Source organism: Clytia hemisphaerica, unplaced genomic scaffold (assembly GCF_902728285.1).
Source record: "Clytia hemisphaerica strain Z4C2 unplaced genomic scaffold, Clytia hemisphaerica genome assembly, whole genome shotgun sequence".
NCBI lineage: Eukaryota > Metazoa > Cnidaria > Hydrozoa > Leptothecata > Clytiidae > Clytia > Clytia hemisphaerica.
The window spans coordinates 688,993-713,271 of record NW_027104209.1 but is presented as its reverse complement, the minus strand read 5'-3'; the positions used below and the strand labels follow the sequence as shown (position 1 = coordinate 713,271).

The following is a 24,279-nucleotide window of genomic DNA, read 5'->3' as shown; positions in this document are numbered from 1 at the left end:
AGCCATTTCAACGCTCTTGGAGCTTGAATAGAGTGTCAATTTCTATCCTTTTGTATTTTCGGCATAGAGTTAAAGGGGCAATCCGCCACCACATAACACGGTTTGTTATTGTTTTTCTAAAACTCGATTACTTTTAGGGTGCATAGGGGAATTTCAAGTTGAGGCGGAGTGATCGAGATAAAAATATCACGTGACTTTTGACGGGAAAAAAATCAAAACAAACTTATGAGAACTGATGGAAGGCACAAAAAATTATCTTCCTTTCTCTGAAAAAGCTATCATTTTGTTTCAGCTGAAGGCTTCATATAAGATTTTTATAATTACTCCTAGTTATCTCAAATTATCCAAATCTCCCTTGGCAGTAGCAACTCAATATGATTTGATTTATAGGTAAAAAAGAAATGGTTTGAAAAACAAAGAGCACAGGATAATTTTTATAAGTAGATGTAAGGATGTTATTTTTTATTGAAACATACAAGTGTCTGAAATGTTACAAGAATCTATGAAAATTTTAGATTATAAATTTAGAATTTTTAGTCCAAAAAAGGTTCCTCAAAGCTTTGTAATAATAGCACCAAAAACAAAGGCTCCTATGTCTTCTCTTTAAAATTATATAAAGTTAAGAAAAGAAAATATTTATAAATCTCTTTGATAGGCTTTGACACGTTTTGACGAAACATGGAAACCTCGAAACAATGCTTTCGTGGACAACCTATCACATAAACACTCCTGAAATTCTATGAAATAAACACGAATTAATTGATAAAAAATGAAATTGAAATAACCTATTACATTGAAGCACTAAAAGATAAAACTACAACAATCCAAACAAGAAATGACGTCGCCGTTAAAACATTCAAAAATATACTCCAAGCCAAGATGTAATATGTTTATTAAATACACGCTCACAGTATCTCTAGTCAGGGAAAACGATCACACATTCAAAAGTGTCTTTAGTCAGGAAAACAACCAAAACAATCACACAAGTTTCAAAAGTTTAGAAAATCCATAAAACCTCTGACCTCATGAATGTAAGAACCAAGCATTAAAGACTTTGTTTTGGGGTCACTCGGTAAACAAATCTCATATAACTTGTTCCAGAGATATTGTCCATATAAGAGTTTGTATTTCAAAGCAAAAATATTTCTCGTACTGCCCATTTTTCTCATCAATTCTTCAACTTGAACCAGTTTCACATCTCAATAGAATGTTAATACCATTTTGCCAACCATTTAATGTCCAAAGTTATGGGGATGTAGCGTTTTCTTCATGTCAAGCAAATGTCTCTGAAATCTTTAAGTTGGTTGGTTTGGTATTCGGAAGAGGTAATCCATGGATATCTTTGTAATCAATGATGAAAAACTCTTGAAATTACTGATGATTACAGTTGAAGTATTAGCCTCACATTTCATGTAATTATTGGTCGCCAATTAGATGAAAATTGTATGTTTTTTGTTCGTCAGAAAAGAGTTATAACTTTTAAAAAGCCAAGAGTGAATTTTCGTCCATCTTGTATTTTGATCTGAATTATTCGTGTCTTGATTACTCAAAAACATGCGCGTAACATCAAGGTAAATCCGTTCGATTTTGTCTGAATAACTAAGGCAAATGAAAACAAAAACAAACTTCGCAATGTGGTGGCGGATTGCCCCTTTAATTAGTAGCAGAATTTGTGCTGGAATTCAGTTAGGAAGCTTTATATATATTTGATTATCAGGTAATTATTTTGTCAAAATAAGTCATTTTGACAAAGTAAGGACAATAGAATAATTGATGAGATTGATATCTCTAAAACTGCCCTTCCCAGCTTTAGCCTATTGACAATTTCTATCTATTCATACTAAATGCATCTCATTCGGTACAATTAAAATTTGGTGTAATAAAGTTTACAGGTATCACACTTAATTGCCCTGTCAATCATTTTTGTCAAAAAGTGTCACTTTATCTAGAAATTCACTGGTAACGTCAAAGGTCACTTTTTGCCCCCGCAGGAGCGTAGCGACGAGGAGGCTCTCATAGTTTCACGCATAGATATTGGACTGGAATCTCAAAATTTTGCGAATTGTTTTGTTGTTGTTGTTGTTGTTGTCGCGTAAGCATTTCCGTAGTTAGTCTCTTCCGTAAATATTCGGTTTTTTTCCGGGACGGTAGTATATATTTTCATATTACGTTATATAGTATTATCATTATTACATATTACAATTTTAGCTTTGATTTAGCTTTGAAAAGCTGAAGCGAGTGTTATAAATGCAAATCAAAACAGTGTATATGATATAACACGAATTACAATATTACTTGTGCAAATCAAAACAAACAAAATGGCAGACTGGTGGTTATGATGATGATGAGCTGATTCATTGACTAGAAAAAGTGTTTTGTATGTCAAATTTTGTTTCTTGTCTTTGAAACTGAATACTAACTACTGTAATTTAGTGAGACGTTCACTTCAGCAATGATTTCAATTCTTTTTCCAGAATCTTTAAAGAAATTTGCTTAAGTTTTCAAATGTACATTTGATATTTTTGTTCAAACTCTAATTTATTTTTGTCTATCATTTTATTGATAACTACCTTTATTGTTTATAGGGCTTCTTGAGCTTTAAATACCATCATATGGTTATTCGAGAAAGTCCTTCTTAACTTAGTAAAACAACCGCCAAAATACAAAAAAGATGAATGTACATATCCAAACGTTGGTTGACTTTTTCTTTTGGTCTTCAAAATAATTTACCTCACTTAGAGTGTTTTTACGTCTTTTCAGTGCGGTAAATCTTTTTGAAAAACCTGAAAAAAGTTTGCTTACTCGTTAAACTTTACATGCGCACGTTAAACTTTTTCATGCAGTTGTGATAGCCTAAATAACTTACGCTCCAGTGGTTTGGTGAAATAGCTCCAAATTCTGGCTTTCTAACTTAGGAGAGACCTTCCCGAAGGCATTTAACGGTGGTTAGACTAGGTACACAGACAGTCATACAGAAACACCATAAAGGGAATGTATATCGCTAGCTATAAACTCAAAAAGTCTAGCTTCCTGAAGGCACGTCTCTTCATTGTATGCGCTGCGATCAGCTTGGAGAAAAGATTGCATCATGAAAAAGGACTATGCACTTGAAAAGAAATTTAGGCGCATTTAACTTTTCTCGACTGTACGTCTGAATAAACCACAATGGCATTCCTTTACTTTTCTTTTGACAAAAAACATAGAAGATTTTGCTTGAGAAGTGCAATCGCAGCGTACACTAGTGGAGCCCGGGCCTTAACTAGGATAAGTGAGTTTCTATTTCACCCAACTTAAGATGGCGCAGAACTTTTTGATAAATTTTATACGCAGTATCCTCTTGACTATTGTTTATTAGGCAAAGTAGCAATAGAGAATTGTTGAAATATAGCAGCCAATGAAAAAAACAAGCTATTTCTGACTGGTTACCTTGTTGATTTATTCACCACTATGTATTTTGCCTACAATCTAAGATGTCTGCGACATTACCAGAAAAGGTCTATTTAGTGAATAATAATCATGACATATATCGTTATAAGAAAGAAACCAGGAGAAAAAACAAACAAACAGGAGATGTGAAAATCAGTAAGATAATGATACCATAACTTTTTAAATATATTTTTGAGAGGCTTTTCCAGCTTTTCCTTAAATTTTATTAAGTTATCAAGCTGCATGAATTCTTCAAGTATGTATTTTTTTATAATGGAATATAATTTTTTTTTTCAAGCAAACGCCTCAATGAATCAATAATTCCTGATTATTTTTTAATGTTTAATATTTAAAGCATTAAAGCTTTATAAGTGCATGACATGATCTTTATGTGGGGGCATTTAGTGAAAGCTATGACTAGTAGTATTCTCAGCTAGAGTAATTCTCAGCCACGTGCTCAGTGGTTCATTTGAAAGCCACATCAGGACTCCATTTGGATTTTCTCTACGGTGAAGAGAGCAGATAAACTCGATAACCCAAATTTATCTGGTCGCCGGTCGTGGTCGCTGATCGTGGTCGCCATTTCTGGTCGATGTTTAGAAACTCCCCCTTTCTAAGGGCATCACTCAAAATCCTTCCTCAAATTTTCATCTCGTGTAACTTATGGCATGTGCAAAAAGGACATAAGCTAAGGACAGAAAATTGGGTGCCTTAGGTATGATAATTTTTACGTCAAAATAAGCGTATACTGGCTTTTTAAGAAATTAAAGAAGATGTGCTTTATAACGTCATAATTGGTGACGTCATAAAACTCAAAATTTGAAAATCTCAAAATCTAATGATCTAATGATAAATAGGATTAAAATTCACCTTAGATGCATAATATCACTTTTTCAGCCAAAATATATTTTTGCTAATTCCTGCTGTGCTGACGTCATCAGAAAAATTGAAAAATTTTTTGCTCAAAAGTTTAAGATTACCCAGAGGAATGTAAAGAGATAGTGGGGTCGTTTAGCATAATTTTTGAAAATTTGAAACTCTTTTTGAGACAACATCATGTATACCATTCGAAAGCTCTCAAAAAACTATATAGAAGACTTTTAGACGGGTATAGCCGATTTCATTACCTAACTCGAGATAATTCATGCAGAAGATGCAATTTTTGGTCAATTTTAGACCAAAATGTGGCGAAAAGTGGAACTTGCGCATGAAATATCTCGAGTTAGGTAATGAAATCGGCCATGCCCGTTTAAAAGTCTTCTGTATAGTTTTTTGAGAGCTTTCGAATGGTATACCTGATATTGTCTGAAAATGAGTATGAAATTTTCAAAACATTTCGCCCTTAAGGTTTTGCCTGGGGAAAAAAGAAATTGCCCAAAAAGGGAATGTTCCACCAGTGGGATTCTAGGGGATTTTTTCCTGAGGCATAAGCATCCTATAGAGAAGGTCTGGAGAAAGTTTCAGCTATATATTATTTTTTTCCTACAAACAGCCTGTACTTTTGTAACACGACCACACTAAGATGGGAAACAGCTTTTCTGATTACTCAAAGTTCAACGATCACTTCTATTGAAAATTCTATAGTAAAAACGTTGATCAGGTCATTAAATGAAAGTCCAGAAACAACGGCTCGGCATACAAATCGGACGGTTTCTACACGATTGGACGATAAAAATGAAAATTTATTTTTCCTTTTTCGCCGATAACTAGTTCAACTTTTAAGAATAGGCATAGGATCAATGATATTAAATTGATTCTTGTAAAACTGTCAGAAATCGAGTAAAATCAAGATAAAGTTACAATTTTCTCGAGCTCTAGCTTTCCATATAATATAGCCTGGATATCCAGACCGTAAACTATTTCACCGTCTAGTTTTTTATAATCTTGTCTCTGGTTTACGGTCTGGTCGAAGTAACTCGTCTGCAGGGATATCTGTCCCTGCATATGCGAGTGTCTCTAATCGGTCAGTACGCGCCCAGTCACTGAGCAGAATTTTCGCGGGTTTTTTGATATTTTTCGATGCGCACGCATAATTTATGGAAAAAGCTGACCTTGCAAAAAAAGATAAACAAATGAAAAAGGTAACACAATTTCATTTCTAAACAAAATGGCTGCTGGAAAGGAGCCTTTATGAATGTGGCTGATGTTTTGATGTACTTTAAAGTGGTTTTGAAAGTTTATTGAGTTTGTAAAAGAGGTTTTATGGTAAGTAATTATGTGTGTCTGCCTGGGTTTCCAAAGTTTTGAGATTCTGTCAACAAGGGTTTACTCACAGACTGTGTCATTCAAAACTTTATCAGACTTTTTTAGTTGCACCAGACTCTAAAATTTTAGAAACTTTGTATATTGAGGTAAGAGTGTTTTTTTTTCTGAAATTTTGAGTCTGGATACCCAGGCTACATATAATAGTGCGGTCATGATGCTTTTATATCAGTAGCATTGTCCCAATACCTGTCATTGGTCGAAATTTCATAATGATTAGTACTTTTTGAGATACTCAAATTTTAAGTTTTCTCAAAGACAAACAATTAATTTTATTAGCAGGCAGTTCTGAAATCTACATCCTAAAACGCTTCTTTTGACGTATAAATAACCTTGCCTAAGGTCCCCAGCTTTCTTCGCCAAAGTTATGTCCTTTTTGGAGATGTCATAAGTTACACGTGATTATTACACAGTTTTAATGAAAACTTAAATTCATCCATCAAAAATTGCTTCGAAATTTAACCCTTCAAGTGCCACGGTCTTTTTGAGTTTTTTAAGAAAATCGCTAGTTCAAACTTTAAAAGCTTATATCTCCGGATCTAGAAGGGGTTAGAAGCTCATTCATAGCTCGTTGGATAGCTTTGAGTCTCCTCCTCTCTTTAAGAGGGAAGGGCTGGTCGGCGGCTAAGGGGAGGGGGGTAGGTTAGGGGAATTAAAGCAGTCAGGCCCTACGCTGCATGGACCTAACTGAATGGATGGAAAGGTACCAAGTGGTAAAACTTCAAATCAATTCGCTAACGGACAGAATAAAGTATAACAGGGCCAAATTTGGAGGTTCTTGAATCACTCGTTGACCAAAAATGGTCAATAAACGGTCAAAATCTCAAAGAAGTGGATTTTTGTCAAATTTTAGCATTTTTTTAATTTTTTGTCTCGCTGGAAAGACTCACTTTTGATTTTTTTTGCTTGGCCATGAAGCACAATCCAATTTCTACGAGTTAGACCAAAAATGAAGATTTCTAACTTAGCTTAGCCCTCCTATACAGCCAATGTTAAATATACTTGACTTGGGCACGGAAAGGGTAAAGGCTTCGTTTTAAAATTCCTGAACTTTTTACCATTCCTTGCTAATTACATATATAACGTTTTTCGGAATTAAATTGGCCCAAGTCAACTATTGTGAAGAGATTAAAACAGCACTGACAAGGTTTTCGTTACCCAAGAAGAAGTTTGGTATTACAAAATCAAAATTGACAGGAGGTCGATATGTTAGACCTGACAAGAGGAATCGAACGATCGATTTTTTCAAAAAACTCTCACCGTCATGGGGAGAAAATTTATCGAAACAATATATCTTATTCGTTAAAAACATTTGAGGGATAGTAATATCGTTTCACTAAAAAATTGGAACCTAAGATTAGGTCCTTTTCCCAAAATCCATGATGGTGATGTTCTTAAGATATTCTTATAAAAGGAAAATCATGTATCCCACAAATTAAGTTAAAAACTTTTTACGAACAGATCAATAAAAAATCAATTAACAATCGCAATTATCGAGATAATTTCTCGTCATTAAATCAATTGTGCTGTTATCTAATCCAGATGTTTATTGTGTTTTCAAAAACGTTATGTTGGTACCACAGATATCTGTAAAGCCCGAAGGGCTAGATAGGCAACTTTAAGCTTTCTCCAGCAAAAAAAAAGTGTAGCAAAAATTTGACTTTTTAAATTTCGTGCCGATGGATAGGATCTAGCATTTTAATTGTTTTCGGAGCGCGAGATCAAAAAAAGTAGGCGGCAAACGCTATTTCACATCTCTCAAACCAGTTAAATTGCATATTTTAGTCACGTGACTTTGGTAGGAAATCCTTCCAAACCTAGGCTTCACTTTTCGATAAAAGCCGCAAATCTAGCCCTTCGGGCTTTACAGATCTGTGGTTGGTACTACAGGGTGTCCCTAATTAAAGTATCGAGTCGAAACACAACTATGAGTAGAAAGTTTTATGTGCGTGTTCACAAAATTGTATTTTAAGCTCTCCCTCTTTTTTCTTTGTCATTACGATTAATTTATACGTTGTAACTACCTTTTGTAATAAGCCTGTGTGATGGAGAACGTTCTTATATTTTAGCGATAACACACACAAACTTTTCTACTCAATCGCATGTTCAAACTCGATACTTTAATTGGGGACACCCTGTATACAAACGCTTTGCTTGGGTAGGAGTATCTCGAATTTTTCAAAAATATGATAGCATCGATTTTGTTAGCAATACCTGGATTGGTTTTGTTATGGGTGTTGATCACTTATGTGTAACATTTGATCAGTTTGATGAAATACCCAAAAGGACAATTTCCTTAGCTCTTGATTGAGAATATCAAATTGTTGAGCAAGAAACCTTTTTTGGATTTTATCAAGCTTGGCAAAATCTATGGAGATGTGTTTTGGTGAGTGGACATTAACAGCTTTCAAAAAAGATTAACAAAATGAAAGTCCAGGGTCAAGGGTTGAAAAATAATAAATCCTCAACCCCCAAGAACCGATTATCTTTTAAACGAACACAAAAGTAGGAACATAAGCGGGACATTTTTCACATCAGCCCTAATTCCAAGGATCACCGTTTTGAAATAGGTTTACCATCTGTTACCAAGCAAGATCACCAGTAGAAAGCCTTGGCCATTGTGATTATTCAAAAAGTTGGGCATTCTTGAGTAAAGTTTCGTATAAAAGTTTACATATCTATGGATCAGGAATGAAGAGGTTTGAAGATTTGATCACAGAGGAAGTCGACAAAATGTGCTCGATATTGTCTCAAGAAGTAGGTTCCAAACAGAGAGACGATTGGGCTGTTCCAAAAGATTTCCATACAGAGGGGGGATGGACAAACCTTTTCAATCAAAACAAATTTCTTGGAAATGTTTGGATACCCCCTGGAAAATGGGAAAATTTGCAAAAAAGACCCTGGAAAAGATTCTTTTCATGTCTTAAAGTGAGGGGGTGGACGAACTACTATCAGTCGCTGGAAGTTTAAGCTTTTTACCCCCTGGAAATATGAAAAAATACCCCCTGGAAATTCTTCTCAGATTACCCCCTGGAAAAGTTCGTCCACCCCTCTGTATGGTTATAAAATGGAATGGCCCATTTCACACGTGAAATTTTTAATGAACACGTTGAATCATCCAATCCGGAGAAGATCAGACAAAGATCTAACCGACAATCTTTTTCTTTCGCTAAACAAAGAAATGTGGAAAGATGCTTGATTCGAAGAAGTCACTCAAGACCAGTTTGAATCTGTGGTCAATTCAATTTTCTTTACAGGAGTTGAAACTCAAGCATCAACGTCCCGATGGCTAATCCTCTACACGATACACAATCCCAACTTTCAAACAAAAATCTACCATGAAATCACGCATCAAAAGCTGGGCTGAAGCATCGAATATCTCCTGAAAACAAGGCTATGCTATCATTTACCGAATCAATACTGCTCGAGACCAAGCGCACAGCCTCTGTTGGTTCACTTGGTATTCCTCACAAAACAACCGTTGATAACTTCTCAGAGGAACAACAGTCTACACCAATCTGTACAGCATGCATCTCGACTCTACACACTGGGATGAACCAGAGAAATTCAAACTAGAACGTTGGTTGAATGCTGATTGAAGTTTAAAGAAAGAAAATGCGACGCATTATCTCCCTTTCTCAGCTGGGACACGGGTTTGTCTTGGAGAAAGAATGGCAAAAATTTATATTCTATTATAATTCATGATAGAGACCAATTTCGTTCGCAACTTTAAAGTTTCATTGGGTCCGGGAGAAAAGTTACCAGCCCTGCAAGACGGAATTTTTGGAATAACATTAAATCGACCTCAGTACAATATCGTCCTAACACAACAAAAACATTTCTGACTTAAAGTAATCACTGACAGATTTGTTTTAGAACGGGTTTGTTGTTTTTATATTTTGCCGTGTAAACATTGCAAAATACATATGAAATACATAAACATCTTTAGCATAACAAATAGGGTGTTTAGATTTTTGAGTGATTTACTTTTCTTAACATGAAGTTTTACGATGCCAACTTTCTCTTATTAGAAATACAAAACGGAGAAATAAAAATCACAAAAAATGATTGCAACAATTTTGTTAGCAATACCTGGATTTGTTTTGTTATGGGTGTTAATCACTTATGTGGAACATTTGATCAGTTTGAGGAAATACCCAAAAGGACCATTCCCTTTACCTCTGATCGGAAACATTTTGCTGTTGAGTAAAAAACCTCATTTGAGTTTCATTGAACTTGGCAAAAAATATGGCGATGTGTTCAGCTTGAGCATGGGTAAGGAACCTTCTTTTCTCCCACTCAAGCCCCCCCCCCCACTTCGATTGAAAATTTTGACCAGTGATGTAAGAAAATAAACCACATTAATATCGGTTCGAGCATCTCTTTGACGGAACATCAAGAAAGGAGGTCTGAAGATCCAAATGAGAATTTGAAATGAAAATGTCTCCAATTTAAGCAAAATGACTATAATAAAACTGATCTTCGTCTAAGAAAATAATCATGTCTTGATTTTGGTACTCCCCCTGTTTTGAGGGGCGGTTAACCGGTTTAAAGGCTTACATGATGATAATGATGAACATTAAAGTCTTATTCAATTCATCTCAATAGGAAAGCAGCTGTTCAAGGAACTGAAATTGTTCATTTGTTGTTTTTCAGGCATGAAAAGAGTTGTCGTTGTTAACTCGTACCACGGTATAAAAGAAGCACTGGTGACAAGAAGTAACGATTTCGCCGGTCGCCCAATCAGCGGTAATATACACGTCCAAATGATCACAAATAATGGTAAAGGTTTGACGTCTTCTGATTATTCCAAAAAGTGGTCATTGCTGAGGAAAGTCACATACAAGAGTTTACACTTATACGGGTCAGGAATGAAAAATATCGAAGAAATCGTAATCGATGAAGTCGAGAAAATGTGTTCGTTGCTTTCCAAAGAGATTGGACGTCCGACCATCATTGATCAATATATAGGTAATCTTTTACGTTCAAGTTAAAAGAAAGAGACTTTGGTCTATAATTTACAACTTTAAGTTTATGCCGCACGTATGGAGGACAATCAACAGCTAACAAGCTAACAGCTTAAAACAAGCTTTGATGTCATTGAGCACTCTCGGAAGATAGAAGAAAATAGATTTATAGGTAATCTTTACTGAGTATCCATAAGGCTGAAATCAATTTTTTTAACAATGGCCTTTTTGACCTCCTTCTTGACCCTTAAAGTTACCGATAAGTCGAGATATTCAAAAGTCTCTCTGAAAAACTTCTCCAGCTATATCACAATGAAAAAGAAAGAAAGACATTTTCTAAGAACAGTTTGAGAGCACTTGAAGCCTGACAATTAGGTAGAGCCTTGTAACAAAACATCTTATTCATGATATGCACCATTGCAACGTCTTCTGACATTACATTACGGACCCAAGAGCTGATTGGGTCCGGCGTGTAAGTGACGTAAAATTGATCAATACGTCACTTTCAACCAATCAGCTGTTGGGTCCGTGGAAGACATTGCAATGGTGCATATCATCAATAACCTGTTGATTCTTATTTCAGGAGGCTCACTCATCAGTACCATTCACTACATTTGCTTCAACAAGAAATACCACACAAATGATGACGAGTTCCTACACATATTAAAGTACATGAAATTAATAAGCAATGGCTTAGCTCCTGGATAGCTAATCTCTATCTTCCCCTGGCTCCGTTTTTTTCCGGACACTCAACGATTCCGAAAGTTCAAAGAAGGAATTACACTTCGACGTGCTTTCATGCATAAAATGTTCGAGGAACATATTGCGTCTTTTAACCCGGAGAAGATTAGAGATGTGACAGATAATCTTATCGCCTTCTCGCAAAACAAACAGCTACTGGAGAGTGTGGAAATACAAGATTGGACGCAGAAAGATATTCTCGAAGCTGTTATACCTTCGTTGTTTTTCGCAGCAGTAGAAACCTCCCTTACCACCATTCGATGGTGCCTGATTTACTTGATACGAAACCCACATGTTCAGACAAAGATATATGAAGAAATTTTACAGAATGTCGGACTGAAACGTCAGACTGAAGCTGCAGATGTTGATTCTCTACCTTTTGTTCAAGCAGTCATGTTAGAAACAAATCGTCGAGCGTCCATTCTACCTATCAATGTCCCTCATAAAACCTTAGTAGATACATCGGTTGTTGGCAAAACAGTTCCTAAAGACACACGAGTGTTCTTCAATCTATACAGCATGCATCACGATCCTACACACTGGGATGAACCAGGGAAATTCAAACCAGAACGTTGGTTGAATGCTGATGGAAGTTTGAAGAAAGAAAAGGCGACACACTATCTTCCTTTTGGAGCTGGTATTCGTGTTTGTCTTGGAGAGAGAATGGCAAAAATGCAAATGTTTTTGATTGTCACACGGTTATTGACGAATTTTGAAATTTCACTTGCTCCAGGAGAAACCTTACCTGGCTCCGAGGATGGCGTTCTTGGAATCACACTTCAACCACCACCCTTTAAAATGATTCTGAATACCAGAAAGATTGAATGATACATAACTCAATTTATATATCTCACTTTTCAATGTACTGTAAACTCTGATACAAAGATAATTTTGCATCAATTTTGATTTCGTCAGTTTGTCAATTTTATTTTTCTAAATGAATTTATACAAAAATAAAACGGTAATTTTGTAATCATTGGATTGAGCTCAACATGTTCTTATTAGTTCAGGAGATGAAGCAGCGCTGTCAAATTCTACGAGAAATTTAACTTTTCAGGGCTTTCGGAAATGTTGGATGTCAAATTCGACAGCGCTGCGGTCTTCTGCAACATCCCACTTTATCTTATTGATCCCACCATGTTATTAATTTATGAAATATGAGGCTAAGATTGTTCTTAGTTTGTTTTAATGTTTGTATTCTTGCAATTGTTTTCTAATAAATTTTAAGGTTTTGTCGATTCTAAAAAAACAAATTTGTTACGAAAGTGGACAAAAATACTCTAAAAACGGCAAAAATAAAAATATTTTAAGAACATTCTTAGGCTTAAAACTCAAAAAGTTAAGAACACCTGAAGGCTCATAAATTTTTTGATGTTCTTATAGAAAAAAACGTGTAAAGGTGCATGATATCAGTAGAAAAGTAGTCATGCACTTAGAATATGAAACATGCAAGGATGCATGTTCCGATTAAATCAGACAGACTAATTAAACATATCGAAAATCTATCAAACATTTAGCACGACCTTTATATCTCATATTGCATGTCGTGATTTGTTCCGTTCTCTGGATTAAACTACAAAGGATTGTTGGTTAGACTTATTTATTTTGATTGGGAGAGGGAAATCAGAAGGAAAAAAGTTTACAGAAAAGTCGATAAGTCTGATTTTTCATTTCTGAAATTTAATGGACACGTACATCATGATTACTGAAATATTGTTAGCAGTACCTGGATTTGTTTTGTTATGGGTGTTAATCACTTATGTGGAACATTTGATCAGTTTGAGGAAATACCCAAAAGGACCATTTCCTTTACCTGTGGTGGGAAATGTTCTATCATTGAGTAAAAAACCTTTCCTTGATTTTATTGACATGCAAAAAACTTATGGCGATGTGTTCAGCGTTAGTTTCGGTAAGTTACAGTGCAATTTTTATTCATTCCCAGAACTTTTGAGAGAATTTAGGAATTTCAGTCCCATTCAGGGTCACTTTTTCGCAAATTTTGGCACAATTTAAAAAAAACGAGTCCCACATAGGGTCGATTTTTCGAACCTCAGCGACACACCCTGGGCCCCCAGCCTTCTTATAACTTGTTCCTTCACCTTACAAACACATTTTGAATTACTCTCTATTGTAGCCTGGATATCCAGGCGTTAACTATTTCACAGTCTAGTTTCTTATATTTTATGTTTCTTGTTTAGCGCCTGGTCTCCCTAAAGCGATTTGCATTCTCAAATCAGAATACAGTCCGCTTGCTTGCGTTCACTTCGCTAAAGCATCCCAATCCAAGACTAGTGCAAAACTAAAAAATTAGAAAGATAGGTTCAAAGAACTTTGCTAACACGTTAACCCCCCTTTCTAGATGAACTTCCCCCTTTTGGAAAATTTCCCCTTTTTACAAGATATTCTTTTACCCCCCCCCCTTCTGAGATTTTTTGAACATCGCTACCCCCAATCTCTATTGTTCAAACAATACACAGGTTACAAAATTATAGTCTGACGACAAATCACGCTTTTACTTGAAATTTTTATGTGCTTGTTATATGACATTTATTTCTGATTAGTTAGTATTTAACTGTAAGTTGTAAAGCAAGTAACATGGAAATAAAATCACGTGAACTTTTTCGAGTAATCACATGTTTTGACTGCATCGATATAATTTTGCAGCCCATGTAAAACCCGTCAAAATGTCAATTGAATATCTTCTACCTGTTCAGAAAAGGCAAAGAATGGGCAAAGTAAGTCTAAAAGGTTGAATTTTATTTTGTTTTGGTCACGTGATCGATGAGCCATTTTTTATATCCATACATTGGACGAACTTTTCCAGGGGGTAAACCGAAGGGTCTAAGGAAAGTTTTTTTTATTTTTCCAGAAAGTAAAAAAATGCGATTCTATAACTTCCAGGGGGTAATAGACTAGTTCTAATTCGTCCACCCCAACTGCAAGGTTTGAATTTAAGAACTTTTCAAAGGCTTTTTTTCTCCAAATTTTGACATTTTCCAGGGGGGTATCCACACATTGTCAAGAATTCTTTTTTTTGTTTGAAAAGGTTCGTCCACCCTCCTGTATAGATTTTGAATGGAACAGCCCAATATCGATGGCCAATCCAAAGTCCCTTAGCTGGATGGCGTCACGTTATTCTTCCATTGCAACTGTCTTCCGACAATACTGTATTACAGTCTCGACTAATTCCAGAAGGCTGATGTAAATTTTTCCAAGTCATAATCTCAAATTATATCAGGACGTCAAGTGAAAAATTGCATATCATGATGACATATTTCAGTAACAGTCTCAATTTACACCAGGGCGTTGGTGAAATATTCCAAGTCATAATCTCAAATTGTACGCAGGACGTCAAGTGAAATAAGTTATAATTTTAAATTAAACCAGGACGTCAAGTAAAATTTGCAAGTTATTATAATCTCAAATTCTACCAGGACGTCAAGTGAAATATTCCAAGTTATAATCCCAAATTAAACCAGGACGTCAAGTGAAATATTCCAAGTTATAATCCCAAATTAAACCACGACGTGAAGTGAAATATTCCAAGTTATAATCTCAAATTGTACCAGAACGTCAAGTGAAATATTCCAAGTTATAATCCCAAATTAAACCACGACGTGAAGTGAAATATTCCAGGTTATAATCTCAAATTCTACCAGAACGTCAAGTGAAATATTCCAACTTATAATCCCAAATTAAACCACGACGTGAAGTAAAATATTCCAAGTCATAATCTCAAATTGTACCAGAACGTCAAATGAAATATTCCAACTTATGATCCCAAATTAAACCACAACGTGAAGTGAAATATTCCAAGTTATAATCTCAAATTGTACCAGAACGTCAAGTGAAATAATTCCAACTTATAATCCCAAATTAAACCACGACGTGGAGTGAAATATTGCAATTTATAATCTCAAATTATACCAGGACGTCGTGAAATATTGCAAGTCATAATCTCAAATTGTACCAGAACGTCAAGTGAAATATTCCAAGTTATAATCCCAAATTAAACCAGGACGTGAAGTGAAATATTGCAATTTATAATCTCAAATTATACCAGGACGTCGTGAAATATTGCAAGTCATAATCTCAATAATAAACCAAGATGCTGTGCCAAATATTTGATTTCTGTATTGTGCTCTCTGCAAATTACTGCCATATTTTCCCATGCATCCAATTTCTGAATTTCTGATTCTTACCTAGAAAATTTAGAATAATAATCTGATAATTTTTACACGTACGACTAGGTAACTGAACTTGTCGACAATTCAAATCAAAATGAGAAAATGTGAAAGTGTTCGAACAAAAAGTATGTTAAAAGCAGTCTTTTAAAGTCCACAATTGACAATAAGTACTTTGTTTGACATTTTTCAAAGTTGTCAAAGAACTGCTAACACCAGATGAAAATAACTTTTTAAGAGTGGAGATATGAGGGTATTCACATATCTAATGAAACGCTGCCTGTGATTCATAGGATTCATAAGAAATATACAAACTGACTTACCTTACTTAGTTTCTCTGTGTCTTTTTGCTGTGTGTAGACTTGTTGAAAAATCATTTTAAAACAGCTTCTACAGAAGCATACTTGTGGAAAAAGTACTCCCTTAAACTAAGTTATCTTGTAGTCTCAATAAAACAAATGAACCAAGAAGAAAGAATCCATAATGAGCTGGATTTTCACAGAAAAACCATAGATCCATCGTCCTTGTGTCTCTTCCCAGTGACCAGCGTGTTTTGATCGTTTGAACCAAGCTCGGCCTTTAAACTTAGGCGGTTTTCACCACGGAGCGACTAACCAGTCTCACTGGTTAGTCCAAGCAAAACCGCAAAAAAATTTTTATGCCAAAGAGTTATCGTCCGTTTCTTCGAAACTCTCCCGCCGATTTTTTTTCCGTATACCGCCATAACGCCATACCGCCATTTTTCCCGCCTTTACTATCACTGTAACGGACGATAACATCGTCTAGATCTTTCTTGAACGTACGTATATAGTTGTTTCTTTTCGTTTGTTGTTGTTTGTTGTCAAGGTCATAAAAGTAATAAAAATTTATTTTGTTTTACTTATCAGACATTGCCGGGGCAAGTCATAATAAAAAAGATACAATAGAAATCATGTAATTCGAATTCTCAAGTGAACAAGAATTTTGTTCGAATTACATGAGCTCAATTGTAGTGACAAACAATATGCGTAGCTTAAGAGTATTCCAATCGGATAATATAATTGCATTGTTTCTGTTTCTTATAGCGACTTGTCTGGTGAACGTGATTTTCCGCATCTGTTTCAGTAAAAGATACGAGGCTGAAGAGTCAGAATTCCAACAAATCATCAAAGCAATGCATCTCATAGATGAAGAGTTGGGAATTGACCAAGCAATTTCCGAATTCCCCTGGCTTCGATTCTTCCCGGACAGCCAAACGTTCAGAGGTTTGAAAAAAGGAACTGAGTTTTTTAGACAATACAAGCGTAGGATTTTCAACGAACATAAAGAAACATTGAATCCAGAAAAGATAAGAGATGTGACCGATAATCTTCTCTATCTTTCACAGGACAAGGAACACTGGCAGGATGATGATTTCCACACTGTTTCTCAAGATCATCTAGAGTCCATCATTCTTGCAATGATATTGGCTGGTTTCGAATCTACTTTGACAAGCTTGAAATGGTCTCTCTTGGTTCCTGTTTCATCATCCTGACGTCCTGACGAAAATGCACCAGGAGATTGATCGAGAGATGGGGTTGAAATGTCGAATTGTTGTAAAGGATAAAGTGAAGCTTCCCTACGTCCAAGCAACCTTACTTGAGATGCAAAGATATGGTTCATTTGGTCCTCTCTTGTTCCCTAGAAAAACCATCCCAGCTGGCACACAACGTTGTTTCAACGTTAATCTAACGTTCACAACGCCCATATAACGTTAGATGAACGTTAAAACAACGTTGTGTGCCAGCTGGGATAGTCGACACCCAGGTAGGAGGTCAGTTTGTCCCAAAAGATTCACAGGTTCTAGTCAATGCATATAACATACACAACGATCCTACACACTGGGATGAACCAGAGAAATTCAAACCAGAACGTTGGTTGAATGCTGATGGAAGTTTAAAGAAAGAAAAGCCCTCACATTATTTTCCATTTGGTGCTGGAACTCGTGTTTGCTTTGGAGAGAAGTTAGCAAAAATGGAAATATTTTTGATCGTCACGAAATTATTGACAAATTTTAATATTTCTCTCGCTCCTGGAGAGCCGATCCCCGATTTGAAAAACGGGATCTTAGGTTTGACCTATGCTCCAGCGAAGAAATTTGAAGTTATCTTGAAAAAGAGACATCGCATGCAGAAGGAATAAAATTTTTTTTCCGAAATCAAACAATTAATCGTCTTGATTGGAATGTCAATATTTTAAATATTTTTTTCAAGTAACGACAAGTAATTTTCTCTTTTTGACACATTGAATATCGTTTCAGCGATATTTTTTAATGTTCCTTACAGTAGCTTAATTTCTTATTCTGAGCCTTAACTATTCCTTAACTTTTGGACCATTTTCAGCCTCAAGTTCCTTATAAACGTGTTCCTTATATAAAAAACGTGTATTGTAACGTTTATCGTTAATTGAATAGAAAAGCAACGAACTCACAAAGCTCTCAAACCACTTTTGAGCTCAATACCAACCAATAAAAACTCGAATTGTTCAAAATTTTACGTTTTTGACGTCATTTGGGTCCGAACATCACCAAAAGTGTGAATTTTTTTACTTCATTTAGCCAACCCGATTCTATGTATTTTTTTATCAAATGGGTAAAACACTCGTCAACTCCATATTGATGACACCGGACACAGTTTCTATTTCTCCAAAAAAATACACGTTCTAATTCTTCTCAACCTTTTCAATTCAATTAGTCAACCAGCTATATTCCTTTTTAAGAGATTTTTCTGTGTTTGGATGACGTCATCAAGCCAAAATGCCTAATTTGACACTGCACTGCAAAGACCTCTTTCGAAGTCGCGATATTAGCGATATTATGTATCTGGAATTCTCTACGGCTACGGTTAAAGTGGCGAGGGTAAGGGCGAGTAAGGCAAGTAATGGCGGGTGAAAGCAAGTTCGATATTTGACGTACAGCATTATGTCGACTTTGCTTATACGGTGTTTTGGTGTTTTTCCCGTACAAAGCAAAGTAGACAACGACATGTCACCTTTGGTGACGACCCGTACCGGGAGTCGCGCAACCGTAGCCGTAGAATATCTCCGATACATAATCTCGCTATTATGGTGTGGGGTACACAAATAAAACATGAAATCGAACATCTCTTTGACTGTATCTTTAACTACTTCTTTTGTGTACTCTTAGGTGCCAAATAAACGGGGGGGTTCGAATAAACGGGGGGGTTGGAAAATTTTCGAAATTTCAATAAACGGGGGGGACCTAATTGCCGGGGGGGGGTTGGAAATTGTACTTATGAAAACCCAAAAATAAGGTAAATATAGGTTAAAATCAGGATTTTTGGAGCAAAATAAGGGGACTTCTTTTAGCCAACTGAAAATATTCTTAAAAATTAATAAACGGGGGGGGAGGTCCTAATAAGGTCCGGGGGGGTTAGAAAATTTTCGAAAAATTAACAAGCGGGGGGCCCGTTTATTTGGCACCTAAGAGTAGATGATTAATTTTGTCGTATAGACTTTTGTTCTTATAGTTTTATCGCACTCACCATAATTTGTAAACAGTGACACATTCGAAAACACCTATAGGCTGTATAAACACGAGTCAATTTTGCAGTCGTGACGAGACATAAAAGTCTGATCGATATTAAAGCACTTAACAGGTTTTTTCTTAAGAATGTTAAATCCCCGTATGTTCTTTAGCCCTTTTTAAGAAACTAGCATGAAATATTGTAAAAAAATATATAAAATATATAAATATTTCCAGCATTTTATGATTTTGGTGTGATTTACTCAAAAATTGCATAAAGATGATCTTGAACTTTTGGTCTCAAATCTTCATCTTCTGACATAATTGTGTTTGTCTAAAAACGCACAGTAGAGATGATACATCATAATTCGACAACCAATTATCTCACATTAATTACAAAGCAATTAAATATTGCTGACTTTACGCGTTTTTTATAAGAACATAAGGCTTCAATGACCAAAATGTTAAGAACAAGTTAAGAACATTTTAAGGCTTTGCAGACTCTAAAACACCCAATTTCTTAGGAAAATGGTGAAAAATAAGAACATGTTAAGAACATTTTTAGCCTTAAAACTCATCCGAAGGCTTCAAAATTTTTGGATGTTCTTATAAAAAAACGTATTTCCTTGTCTGCAACCAACTGACCAATCATTTTGCATTGAAGACCTTAAGTAAAGAGATATCAAGTTTCCAGCGATAAATGTACATTATCTTAGTAAGAGGAGATTTAAAAAATTGGCGACGTAGTCTGTATATGTGGAAATCTCTTCATTAAAAACTGTTGTGATTTACCTAGCCGTGGAAAATGTTAGCAACAATTTTGTTAGCAATACCTGGGTTTGTTTTGTTATGGGTGTTAATTACTTATGTGGAACATTTGATCAGTTTGAGGAAATATCCAAAAGGACCATTTCCTTTACCTTTGATCGGAAACATTTTGCTGTTGAGCAAAAAACCTTTTCTCGACTTCGATGAAATGAGAAAAACGTATGGTGATGTGTTCAGTATAAGCTTTGGTAGGTAGGAATTAAAAAGCTTTTTTTCTTCCAGTTTTGATCCCATGGCAAAGGTCAATGTTTTATTGAACTTCATACGAAATATTCCTAATTTTCCTCATAGCGACCATCATCATCATAATGTGCAAGGTCGTGACTTGATCCCCGGCCCACTTCTTTCTTAGTACAAAATGGTACTTATTGGTGCAATCCAGTGAGAGAAATAATGGCGCCCTCCCCTATCTTCATGCCGCCTCCGATTGCATTCGTAAACTTGCTAACCTTTGCAAAATAAACAGTGTCCTGTTAAAACGAGGGGGGTTTAAGGTGTTAGTTCATGTTATAAGCCTGAGAACGCACGCTCCACGCTCCCGTGAGAAGTGAGACATATGATTCAAAAATCAACTCTTTCTCTGATCAACTTTTCCAGGAATGAAAAGAGTCGTGGTTCTCAACTCATATGAAAGTATCAAAGAAGCGCTCATCCAAAAAACGACTGAACTCGCAGGGCGACCTCAAGATAGTATCCCCATGAAGATCGCCACATATAACAATAAAGCTCTCGGAATTATGGATTACAACAAGAAATTCGTCTTCATGAGAAAATTGGCGTACAAAAGCTTACACTTGTATGGTTCGGGAATGACAAAGATAGAAGAAAAAATAGTTGCAGGGATTGAGGAAATGTGTTCTATGCTTTGCAAAGAGGTTGATAAGCCTATCTTCATACGACAACATTTAGGTAAGTTGGGCTGTTAAAAAAGTCTAGTTTAAAAATCCATTAGGTCTTGTTTACATGGCCCCCTTTTTCACTCTCCCTATTCTAATTGTGACAATTAAAGTGAGACTTTCGATTTTTTTCAAGCAAAGATTTTTAATGTCGTTTCATAGTCAATTCTACAATGTCCCATAAAACAATAGAAAGAGGAAAAAGGAATTTATCATTTTATTAGAAAAAAAAATCATTGCCTTTCAAAATGATGCAATAAAATTTCCGGTTTTCGTTTTTTGTTATTTTTCAGCCTACTCTCTGGTCAACACTATCTGTCACTTGTGCTTCAGTAAAAAATACGATTCCCACGATCCGGAATTTCAAAACCTACTGCAAGCAATTGAAGGAACAAATGTTGGTCTAGGATTGGATCAAGCAATCACGGTCTTCCCGTGGCTTCGATTCTTCCCCGATTCCAAAGCCTTAAAGAACCTGAAAACATCCACTGTTTTCATACATGGATATATCCACCGAATGTTTGAAGAACATAAGCAAACTTTGAATGGTGAGAAGATCAGAGATATCACTGACAGTCTACTTTATCTGTCACAGAACAAAGAACAATGGCAAGATGCCGGATTTGAGAAAGTCACACAAGAGCAATTAGAATCTATCTTTCATACACTACTCTTTGCTGCCATCGAAACATCGTTATCAAGCCTTCGTTGGTTTCTCATTTACATTTTCCATTATCCGGAAGTGCAAAGAGAAATGTACCAAGAGATTGTCAACAAAGTCGGCTTAAAGCGTCAAACAGTAGCTGATGATAAAGACAACCTTCCTTACGTTCAAGCTGTATTCCTCGAGGTACATCGACTTGCCTCCATTGTTCCTCTGAATGTCCCTCACAAAGCAATCGTCAACACTTCTGTTATAGGTCATCACATCCCAAAGGATACTCAAGTTCTTTTCAATCTGTACAGTATGCACTACGATCCTACACACTGGGATGAACCAGAGAAATTCAAACCAGAACGTTGGTTGAATGCTGATGGAAGTTTGAAGAAAGAAAAGGCGACGCATTATCTCCCTTTCTCAGCTGGTGTTCGGGGATGCCTTGGGGAAAGAATGGCAAAAATGCAAATGTTTTTGATCGTCACACGATTATTGGTCAACTTTGAAGTCTCTCTTGCTCCTGGAGAATCAATGCCCGATTTGAAAGCTGGAATTATGGGATTGACATATGCTCCTGCAAGTAAATTCAAAATAGTTTTGTCACCAAGGGATAGGAAGTAGTTCAATTGAGGAAATTGGATGATCAAAAAACTTTCACAATTTATAGATAAACTTTACAATGAGTAAAGACGTACCAGAAAAGGTTTTTCGACAACTATGTAACTCGGTATGGCTGAAATGGGACTAGAATGTAGGCCATAAAAAAGATGGGAGTTTGTCGTTGTTTGATGAGGCCTACTGAAGTGACAGCTTTAACATTCTAATTGAATAGTGGCAGTGTTGAAACATTTGTATTTTTCATTATTTTTATAGTCTTTGGTAGTTTTTATGTTTTGTTGTTGATCTTGACCATTTTCTTTAAGAAAGATGGATGCAGATCTTCATCTACAAATTGCTTTACATTTGTGTATTCAGATCAAGTTCAGACGTTACAGTTCCGTTCCGAAACAAGTTTGAACGTCAAAATTCGAAACGTCAAAAAAGAAGACGTTACAAAGCAAAACAGATCGAAACGGTTTCACTTCACTTTTTTCATCGGAACGGAACTGCTCCGTTTTCTTGTTCCGAAACGTTCCGAAACCAATATGAACACATTCGATCCGTAACAAAAATCATAACATCTGCACATGCCAAATCAAATTTGGTTTGTGATAAGACAGTGAAGTAGTTCTAAATTACATGTACAGTATATGGCCCCCAAAACGGAGACGGCCCCCAAAACGGAGACGGCCCCCAAAACGTAGGTCGTCATTAAAAATGAGGATTCTGACCTATAGATTTATCAGAATTAAACGATTTTTGTTTATTTGAAAGGAGTTTGGAAACTATTCTAGTCGCGAGTTAGGGAGTTGCTAGTTTCGAGTTGGGGAGTTGCTAGTTTCGAGTTGGGGAGTTAACAAATTACCGGCTACCGAAAAAGAATAACATACATCAAAAGTACGACTTTGAAAGTAAATGTAATATGAGAGAAATATATAACACTTATAATACGTATAATACATATACCGTCCCGTAATATGCTTATTTGCCTTAAACACGTGCGCTGAGAGCATGGAAAGCTATTTTCTACTGTCAATTCATATCCATTTATATTTCCTGCATCACATTGAGTACAAATATAATTCTTGATTAAAGTGACTTTAGAACCATTGTATTTTATAATGTGATCAAAATTTTTATTAAAAAGTGTCAATTCCAATGATAAAATGACAAAAGAAAGTGTCATTATTTTTCTAGCTTTATAAGCTATCTCTACGAATTTTTTGAGGCTAAGATGACTGTCAACTTATATCCTTTTATACAATAAGCATCACTTGCAGTATGATCAATATTTTTCGGGGAATTTGTTTGACAATCATTGTATTTAAAGATTTTGTCAATATTTTTACAAGAACGTGTCATGTTGTCAGCATTATGACAATGACATAACAGTACTAAGTATTTTGGCTTTGCTAGCCAGCACCTTACCATTTTCATGATCTTAAAGTCAATAATCGTCAGCCGTGCAAAATTACTCGAATCTGATTGGTTTAGAGGAGTGCGATTAATCGTTAATTGCACTATTACCACTTTTTGCACTCTTCGGCGGGGGTACACTTTTGTCCCCTTATTCTTTTCTCTTTTTTTACTATATAATAAAAAACAAAGACATTTTTTTTCTTCAATATGAAAAAGAACAGCTTCTTAATTGAAAACAAAGAAAAATTACACTGCAATGTTTTCTTTTTAAACAAAAGAAAAAAAGGAGGTTTTCGAATGTTTACAAAAATATAAAAGTTAGAAAAAGATTCTTTTTCAAAACTATGATTTACTAATGATCATTTACTGACGATTACTAGTACTAATATATTTGGTACTCGCTAATTTGAAACTTGTACTTTTGGGCTAGATTAGTTTAAATTAGAAAATTTTCGGTCGCCGTAAAGTTTTACGAACTCCCCAACTCGAAACTAGCAACTCCCCAACTCCCCAACTCACCAACTAGAACATTACCTAGACTCTTTTGAAAGTATGGTAGTCATACTAAAAAATGAGCATGTTTTTGATGGTTTGAGACAACTTCAAAATAACATATTTGCGTCTGAAGGAAATATTTCAACACCAAAATTAGATAAAAATTGCATATAACTCACTCTAGCTCCTTGGATAGTGAAAGTAAGTTATGAAAATGGGGTATAGTAAACTTTCTACACCTAATGTAGTCTGGAGATCCATACTCTCTATTCAAACTTACACCACATAAGCAAAAATCCCA

The 24,279-nt window shown here is 35.6% G+C and overlaps 4 protein-coding genes and 1 pseudogene across 5 annotated transcripts in view; 4 read left to right on the top strand and 1 right to left on the bottom strand.

Annotated features, from left to right (window-relative positions):
* The window catches only part of LOC136815510 (negative elongation factor D-like), a 72,765-nt gene that overhangs the window by 24,153 nt on the left and 24,333 nt on the right, over positions 1-24,279 (bottom strand). The window lies entirely within an intron of this gene.
* Positions 9,703-12,590, top strand: LOC136815519 (steroid 17-alpha-hydroxylase/17,20 lyase-like). Its single transcript, XM_067071977.1, has 3 exons — positions 9,703-9,963; positions 10,345-10,659; positions 11,239-12,590. Exons 1-3 carry the CDS (start codon positions 9,753-9,755, stop codon positions 11,361-11,363), a joined length of 651 nt encoding a protein of 216 aa, XP_066928078.1. The 5' UTR covers positions 9,703-9,752; the 3' UTR covers positions 11,364-12,590.
* On the top strand, positions 11,454-12,590 carry LOC136815518 (steroid 17-alpha-hydroxylase/17,20 lyase-like). Its single transcript, XM_067071976.1, has one exon. The coding sequence runs from the start codon at positions 11,454-11,456 to the stop codon at positions 12,222-12,224; it is 771 nt and encodes a 256-aa protein (XP_066928077.1). The 3' UTR covers positions 12,225-12,590.
* Positions 16,584-17,822, top strand: LOC136815540 (steroid 17-alpha-hydroxylase/17,20 lyase-like; annotated as a pseudogene).
* LOC136815512 (steroid 17-alpha-hydroxylase/17,20 lyase-like) lies at positions 19,786-22,705 on the top strand. 2 transcript variants are annotated; one of them, XM_067071970.1, is made up of 3 exons: positions 19,786-20,098; positions 20,508-20,819; positions 21,100-22,705. In XM_067071970.1, exons 1-3 carry the CDS (start codon positions 19,888-19,890, stop codon positions 22,083-22,085), a joined length of 1,509 nt encoding a protein of 502 aa, XP_066928071.1. In that variant the 5' UTR covers positions 19,786-19,887; the 3' UTR covers positions 22,086-22,705. The 2 variants fall into 2 exon arrangements, with proteins under 2 accessions (XP_066928071.1, XP_066928072.1); XM_067071971.1 differs by having other exon boundaries at positions 20,082-20,151.